At 54.0% G+C, this 8,614-nt stretch overlaps 2 protein-coding genes across 2 annotated transcripts; one reads left to right on the forward strand and one right to left on the reverse strand.

Moving 5' to 3' along the window:
* Positions 1-499: 499 nt before the first annotated feature.
* Positions 500-3,219, reverse strand: ISF_09845 (hypothetical protein; the record flags this gene model as incomplete). The annotated part of the gene is made up of 4 exons (XM_018853445.1): positions 500-2,347; positions 2,412-2,494; positions 2,557-2,623; positions 2,692-3,219. 4 exons carry the CDS (start codon positions 3,217-3,219, stop codon positions 500-502), a joined length of 2,526 nt encoding a protein of 841 aa, XP_018699372.1.
* A 3,381-nt stretch (positions 3,220-6,600) lies between these two features.
* ISF_09846 (hypothetical protein) lies at positions 6,601-7,485 on the forward strand (the record flags this gene model as incomplete). The annotated part of the gene is made up of 1 exon (XM_018853446.1): positions 6,601-7,485. One exon carries the CDS (start codon positions 6,601-6,603, stop codon positions 7,483-7,485), a length of 885 nt encoding a protein of 294 aa, XP_018699373.1.
* Between the last annotated feature and the right edge of the window lie 1,129 nt (positions 7,486-8,614).

Consider the following 8,614-nt stretch of genomic DNA (forward strand, 5'->3'; position numbering starts at 1 on the left):
AAGCGACAAACCATCACCAACTGGGCGATATCAACGTGTATAGTACAGAGTATTTCGCAGGGGTGATACGTAAGCTATATAAAAGTGACGGTTCGGACCAGTAGGCTGATGACCGGCCTCTTCTGTGTAGGGCTTGAACCCGACTAAGACTCGGTCGGCAATCTCGGCGCAGCCTAGCCAGGGTCCATCAACAACGGGATTAGGTGCTTATTTTCTTCCTTTCTCTCTGACAATACGATGACCGTAGTAGACTAGCTACGTTATTAATACACCTAGCGTGGGCCGTTACATCATAATTTCACAAAATCAAGATGCTGCTAACCACTCGTTGCGTCGAAGTGTAGTAGGTACGCATGCTTTAGAATCCGACTATGAATTTGGTTTTCTAGGGTAGGGAAAAGCAGTGGAGCTCGCTACTCGAAACACCATATCGTCCTCCATTGTTCCAAGATATCAAGATCACAAAGTGACTTAGAAGCAAAGGAAAAAGATCGCAAACTCAGTTGCATGTTTCCACATAGACAGACAAGCTGCTGACTGTGCGTAGCCGGCCAACTACCTTGACCACCGTCGTGGCACTTCCGATGACAAAGATGGCCTCTGCACCACCCCGCTTCGCCTCCTCTACTACCACCTGGCTGAGCTCTTGCTGGCTTGCAGTGTGCGGCACTTTACGAAGCTGGCGCGTGCCCAACTTCTTATCGAGATTGTCAAAGTCCTGCTTCGCCGCGGACCAGACCACGTACCGCGGCGTCTTGCCAGCAACGGCCAGGATGCCCTTGCCGATGGCAAGCACGACTACGCTCTGGAAGAACCGTGTCGCACTCAAAATGCGGAACACGGGGAGCTGTTGTATCCAAAAAGTGCGTTGGAGCCGGTCGTGGCCGGGTAGCGACTGTGACTGAGGACTACAGTTCCCCAGCATGCCGACATCCACTATGGCGATCCAACCATTGCAGCCACCGCTCGAGGCGACCGCAACGGCGCAGTGCCAGTTGCTGCTCAGTGGGCTGCTGGCTGTCATCCACCGCCGCGCGCCAGACGCCAACTGGCGGCCACCCGTCACAATTTCCCACCCTTGACGGTCGGGAGCGCTCCACTTGCGTCGAGCCGTGACTCGACGCAGCGTCAGCCATGGAACGCCGAGGCTGACAAGTGGCGCAGCCAGCAACCAGACCTCCAGCGTGCCGCCAATGCGTCGGCCTGCCATGACGCCTTGGTCTCGACCTATGGCTGCTTGCACGACGGCAAGAGCCAAGGCCATAAGCCACACAGCCAGGCCGCCCGACTTATGCACCATGCACAGGACTCGGTTCTCACTCGGCGACCCCCACAACAGCGGTACAGAAGCCAGCCCCAGGCAAATGTAGGCAACCAAAAGCGTCCAGGTCGCCACCGCGATGACAAGCGAGGACGCCGAGGCCGAGACCGGGCTGGCCCAGCTTGAAACTGTCTGCTCAATGGAAAACCAGAGCAGCCAGAACATAGACCAAGCTGCCAGCGTCGCGTGCACCATGGCGCGGTTGCAAAAGACACCCGCCATCTGCCGCTTGACCCACAGTGGTAGAAACCTCGCTGCAGGCCCGTCGCTCATGCACGGATGCAGGACCAGATAAACTAGGCTGATGAAGGCATCCTGCTGCGACAGCATGGTCATGCTCACGTTGGCGGCAGCGAGAGTGTAGATGCTCTTTGTTTGTCGAGTGACGATCGGCAACAGGCTGACATTCACCAACATGGCCACCATCGACGCCATGGGCACCGTGCAGAGTAGGCGAAACAACGTGCAGGTGGCACCTTGGGCCACCATAGGTCTTTTCGGTGCTGCAACTGCCCCTTCGAGACAGGCTACTTCGCCCTTCAGTGCCGAAATATCCAGCGTACCGTCCACCCTGACAGGGAGCCGCGCGCGCGCGTGAAGCCTGACCCTTCCGGCGAGCTGCGGCTGCCTCGTGACGAGATTCGACTTCAGCTTGTTTAAGTTGAGATCGTCGGGGACGATAAAACTGTGCAAGGTGCCGTGAATGTCCAGCGTCTCCACGTACCACACGCTGTCTTCGAGCGCCAGCAGATGGTTGGCCGCGGCACAGTCTTCAAGTCGTTGCAGCATACTGTGTTCCGTCTGCCACTGGATAATTGTCCTCTCCACAGCTGGGTAGCGGCGCATGGGTACATCATATCTATCTTGCGCCTGCGTGAGACTCCACACGCACGCGTTGACTTGTGTCCAACGGTGCGTCAGATTTCGGGACAGTTGGCCAGGACCAGCAGCCACAGTGCGCAGCCGAGGAAACCTGTCCGGACGGCAGCCAGCCAGGACGGCAGGACTGGAAAACAGAACGTTGATCTAAAGCAGGTTAGCAAGACATTTCGCGGCGTTAAGAACAGCAGAGAACGGGGAGGACACGGACTTGCGAGGTTTGTTCATACGAGAGACCGCCTTGGATGACTAAGGTGCCACCATGACAAAGGCAGGACAATATTGCCAAGATAGCTTTGCCTAGTTAGCATAATGTAGAGAAATCATATCGTCGTCTTTGGAATTGCATGTCTTACATATATCCAACAGACTGCTGAGTACCAGGACCTGGCACCCAGGCTCAATGCCGAAGTTTTCTCGCGCCTGCAAAATCGTTTGCAGCAGGCTTGAGTGCGTCGCGCCCACAAGGTTTGGCCATTCGCCTGTCATACAGTATCAATGATTAGTTGAGCGCCTGGAGATTTGGCAAAATGATCAGTTTTTGACTTGCCGGGGCGCAACAGCCCGATAGCATCGCCGTCTGGCCGAGCCTTATCCAACCACGCCTCCGCCCGTTCCCCGCCTTGCAACCTGGGCTCCAGTCTGACAATGCAAATGTCCTTGACGCCGGCGGGCATCTCAGCCTGCGGTGTGCACGCAACGTACTGGGTTCCAAGGCTGCCACAGAGGCCACCGAGGTAAGCGGCGGTAATAGGTCTCTCTGGTAGTATCGGGATGCACTGAACACCACATGACATGGCACCAAGAAGAACAGCAATGGCATCGATGCCCCTTGTGCAAACCAGAATCACCCGCTTGGTGTCCTTTCTCAGCATGTTGCTGAGCTGCATGGCAAAGTTTCTGGCTTTTGACGCCAGCTCATGATAATCCGTGGCGTCGTTGGCTTCTCTTACAGCGAGTGCCGATGATGAGCATGCTCTCGCGAAAAAGACTGAGGTCAGCGTTGCAGACGGCGGCATTCTGGACAGATGGGGTGGAAGAGAGACTGGAAAGTTCCTCAGACGGAGGTTGTTGGACTTAAGTACGCCTCTTACTGTGGCGGCGCCAAGGCTACTTGCAAGGAACATGGTCCAGAGAAATGCAATACCACCCAGTTAGGGTACTCGCTTCCTGGCGTTATGTCCATGTGCGAGTACGCATCATCTACATCTGTGGATGCACAGACAGAGATTCAGCCCCTCGGGGATGATCAGCCGCATCTGGTGCGCCTCCAATTACGGGTCCTTGAGTTGGTGATGGGAACACTCGGACCGTTTTGAATCACGAGGCCCCGGTCAACCTGCAGCAGGGGTGTTTTTGTGATGAATCACATTGAGAAGTCGTGGTGGCGGAGTGTGGTAGGTTTATGACGCGTTACGGATTTTTGGACTGGAGATTGGGGCTGTCAAGTGAGCCATGCGTCGAAGAAGCATGCCAGTACTGAAGTGCTTTGAGGTGAAGGGGTGCAGAAGGCGTGTATAGAAGAAGCACATGCATATTCCGGTCTCGACTTGGAAAGCCTTATCCTACCCCACAACGACCAAGTGTCCGATTACTTGACAGGTCGGGTGACACTGTCAGATTTGCTTGTTCAAAGTCGATGAAAAGTTTTCTTCTTGCTGATGCTAACGTGTAGACAGAAATGAGACAACAGTCACAATCTAAACAGAGAAATGAGAAAATGCGGAAGGAAAAGACCGTGGCCATCAGTTGTTGACTTTGTCGAACAGGTCTTGGCGGCAGCACGGACACGTTCCCCTCTCTGCGATCCAGTGTCCAATGCAAGATACGTGAAACCAATGAAGACAAGCCCCAGAAGCCTGCGCGTCTCCCACGTTAAAGTCATCCAAGCAAATCATGCACCTCCCGTCCGATCCTTGCTCGGCTGTTCGATGCAATAGTTTGCTTGTCCATATCTCCGGAGGCACGTTCAACATGGCTGGCGAGACCCATCGTAACAATCTTCCCATCTCCAAGTTATAGAATATGGCAGTAAGCGGAGGCTCGGATGCAGACAACGAGCGACCGTCTGCGCTAGATGAGAGGAGAAGAGCCGAGGCCGGGGCTAGTATATAGCCGTGACAAAGTATAGAGCGGCGCAACTGGTCGTCACCCAGGACTTCGACTGCCAAAGTCTGCTGAGGCATGGCTGGCATCTGAAGTGAGTATGGGTGAAATGTCCTTGGGAGCGATACAGGACGCATTGTCGTTTGGCTGCGTGGATGGGTCGAGTATTGAATGTAGTGACGACGTGAGCGTGGTGCGTCCTCGAGTCGGACTGAAGAGTTCGGTAGTACGCAGGGAACGGTAGCGGAAGGTGAGTCTTGCAGATTGTCATCTGGGACCGAGTTTGCTGGTGACAATCTCTTGATGAAGAGAACGACAAGACTGGCGGGACCGGCAGGGCAGGAGAAGATAAAGAAGACAGGAGAAGAAAGGAAATGAAGAAAGTGGACGATGGGCCGGTGGTAGTGAAACTCGCCGAGTTTGGTCGTTGTCCGTCTGCTGAACAGAGGGGAGAGAACGGTGGGCGACGGCGCAACACCCCTGCCCACGTTGGCAGGTTGGCCCCTTAGCTCTCGTGAGAATACAGCAATGCAGCACAAAGCAACCTGTCATGATGATTCTGGCCGTTCTTTATGTCTGTCGCCTAGCACCTTGGCTGGTCTCTATGTCAATGTCTCGCGCCAACGCGGCGCGTATGTATATGCAGTTGATGGTGGGTGGAAGAGACAAACCTGGTACAGTACATATGGGCGCCGCTAGTGCTTTCAGTGAGTTTTAGCTACAAGGAACACATAACCGCTCTCTGACTCTTTAGGCAGCAGTCAAAAGGCAGCAGTGAAAAGCTGACAGCCACGAAAAGTATTACGTAGCTGATGTCCACCTAGGCCAACCTCTCATGAAACCCATTTTCTAAATGCAGACGACACGAATATTGGGGCGTGGTATGTATATGGGATAAAAAATTATAATATACGCGTCGGTAACGATCCAGGCAACGGCTCAGTGGAAGAGTATCGCGCTCGTCTCGGCGCTGGCGGCTCGCCCTCGACGCAACCTCGCATCCCCCCATGTGCATCCATCTAAAACCCGTAAACGCAAATACCTTATATCCAATGCCTGACTGATTTCAGCGACGGAAAGCTCGAACATGCACAGCACACCGCCTCGCCCGCGTCGTCGTCAGTTCATTTCCGCTTCTGTCGTTTGAATCAGTCATGCATTCGGACGTAGAGTACTTGCGTGTACGGGTTCTAGGGGGATGTACATGGGGGGATGCGGGGTTGCGTCGAGGGCGCCGAGACGGAGCGCGATACTCTCTCTCTGACCTGTTGCCTGGATCATTATGTGTGACTGAGGGAACGAGTAGGCGCGGTTGTGGGGGACGGCACATAGCGGTTGCATTCGACAAGGGCTGCTAGCGGGCTCGTCGATGATCAATGCATAGGTATAGCCGGAAGCCGGCGAAGCCGGTGATACAAAGGGCAGTGAGAAATGGCGCAGCGATAAGGGCGGGCACCTGCGCGTGGATACTGTCGCTACCGTGTATGGCACCACGTCATTGATTGCGTGCTTTTGTATTTATGTCAATAAGAAACCCAAGTTGAAGTTACAGTATGCATCTGTAACGGTAGCAAAATAGTAAAAGAAAACTGACAAAATAGGAAGGACACTCAACTGAGAGCCAGCTGGACAACCCAGGCGCGACTCCAGGAACTCGGCACATGAAGGTGCATGGATGGGATAGACTACAACTCAGGTGACTCGACACCGAAATCATGCTGAAGCACTGACAAAGACCCCTCACTAGTGGGCGAGTTGGAACGGTGTACAAACCGAATGTCCTGGTGGAGGTTAGTCAGAGGTCTTTCCCGTGCCGTACTGTACTATGGTTTCTCTCTGTTGAAGTAGTGGCAACCGGCCTGGACCGTTCGTTCTAATGAACTATGACTGTATTGTAGTACAGTACTGACCTCCGCGAAAAGTAAGTACCTTCACTGCTGCCCCTCACACCTTCCCGAAGCACAAAATTTGACCTATGCTCGCGGTGATATCTTAGTCCCTTCTAACAACATAAGATGCGCGCTTCTCAGGTCTGCTATACGTGACTTACCCGCTCCTTGTCACCCAATGCCTCGTCCAATGCCTCGTAGATACAGACAAGACAACAGCCCAGAACCAGACATCCACCAGCAAAGTAGCACATTCCAAATCGCCCTCCGTCGCTCGCCTGCGTGATCAGAGCATACAATGGACCACTTGCAAATAGCCTGCGGAGGGGTGTGTGAGCTGTGCGAACCCCGTTCTTTAAACTCAATGACTTACCCCAGACACGCCACGGCAGTATCCGAGACACAATGGCGGCTGCGTCGCGTCAGTTTCCGGTATCAGACAATGTCAACCAGCGCAACGCACCTATGCAATTGATGAACAGCAAATACGGTGACGAGAACATGTCCAAGAAAAAAGCCAAACGAGGCCGCGGCGATGGCCATCAAGGCGGATGTGACCATCATTGGAAAGGCCAACATGAGCAGCCCGGCCATGCCTGTCTCGATGAACAGAAGATGTGGACTGCCAAATACATCAGGACTCAAGAAAAGGGCCAAGAAAGGGCCAAGAAAGGGCCAAGAAAGGGCCAAGAAAGGGCCAAGAAAGGGCCAAGAAAGGGCCAAGAAAGGGCCAAGAAAGGGCCAAGAAAGGGCCAAGAAAGGGCCAAGAAAGGGCCAAGAAAGGGCCAAGAAAGGGCCAAGAAAGGGCCAAGAAAGGGCCAAGAAAGGGCCAAGAAAGGGCCAAGAAAGGGCCAAGAAAGGGCCAAGAAAGGGCCAAGAAAGGGCCAAGAAAGGGCCAAGAAAGGGCCAAGAAAGGGCCAAGAAAGGGCCAAGAAAGGGCCAAGAAAGGGCCAAGAAAGGGCCAAGAAAGGGCCAAGAAAGGGCCAAGAAAGGGCCAAGAAAGGGCCAAGAAAGGGCCAAGAAAGGGCCAAGAAAGGGCCAAGAAAGGGCCAAGAAAGGGCCAAGAAAGGGCCAAGAAAGGGCCAAGAAAGGGCCAAGAAAGGGCCAAGAAAGGGCCAAGAAAGGGCCAAGAAAGGGCCAAGAAAGGGCCAAGAAAGGGCCAAGAAAAGAGCCAAGAAAAGAGCCAAGAAAAGAGCCAAGAAAAGGAGGAGGGAGAAATCGGAAAGGGGACATCCCAGTCTTACCTTGATACGTATCGGCGGACGTAGAGTGATAAAAGATGTCCTATGATGGCAGAGGCCCAAAAGAGTATCGGCAAGGAGCCGCATATACCTCCCAAGCCCGAGTCGGTCCCCCAAAAGGCGAGAAAAATCAGTGGCATGGGAAGTCCCAGATGGACGAAAAAGACAGAAGAGATATGTAGCGCCTGCATGCTGAGGGGTATGGGTGACGGCGGCCCGGACAACTGCACTGCCGGGAGCGAATCTCTGCACAGGCACCACATGGCCGCCACCGGGCATGTGAGTAGGGCAGCTGAAATGAGAGCAATGATGCGGTACACTGAAGGTGCCGGCATAAGCTGAATGAGCACCTTGATAAGTAGAGACCAAAACAAAGCACCAAAGAGGGCGCCAGAGGGAATCAAAATGGACACTGCTTGGCTCTTAGAACTCTGTCGTTGGGCGACAAAGCCGGCCATGGTGGCGTGCCTAGATTGGGTAAGCAGATGATCAGAACTGAGCACGGGAGAGCTACTGTAGTTTTGTTTCCCTGTCTTTCGACCAAAGAACCAAGGTGCACATCTTACATGGCTGCTGCTCCGACAGCAAACAAAAATCCTTGGGCAACAAGAATCTCGACCAAGCATCGAGCAAAGCTGCACCAAAGCCAAGCCGCCACGCAGCAAGCCGCACCACCCGACATTAGACAGGCTTTGCTCCATGACGACGGAAATGTCACACCAGCGACGCAGTAAAAGGCGGAAAACTGTAGCACTCGTCAGACGCTTGCGCTCGTACACATGTCTCGATCGGACCATGCCTGCAAGCTACCCACTAGGGCGGTAGTGGCGATGCTTTCACTAGGAAACAGGGAATGCTGATACCAGTCTTGGAAGACGCAGAAGCAAAGGGCAATTCCTGGAGCGGACTATCCGTCAGCGATCGAAGCTGGGGCGAGCAAAAGTCCATGTGATACCTATCGTCGCAAAATTGCAAACAAATGCCGAGATGGCAAAGAGCCAAGCAGTTCTCGTTGAAGCTGCGACGGGCTCACCGGGCTCACCAGGCTCACCAGGCTCACCGGGCTCACCAGGCAGGCCCGGGGCTTTTTCGCAACCAGAGTCCGACATGAGGTTGAAAAGGCTATCAATGTCGATCGGAAGTCAGCCAGGCAGGCAAAGGAGTTGGCATACAAAGTG

Source organism: Cordyceps fumosorosea (genome assembly GCF_001636725.1).
Source record: "Cordyceps fumosorosea ARSEF 2679 chromosome Unknown scaffold_81, whole genome shotgun sequence".
Classification (NCBI taxonomy): Eukaryota; Fungi; Ascomycota; class Sordariomycetes; order Hypocreales; family Cordycipitaceae; genus Cordyceps; species Cordyceps fumosorosea.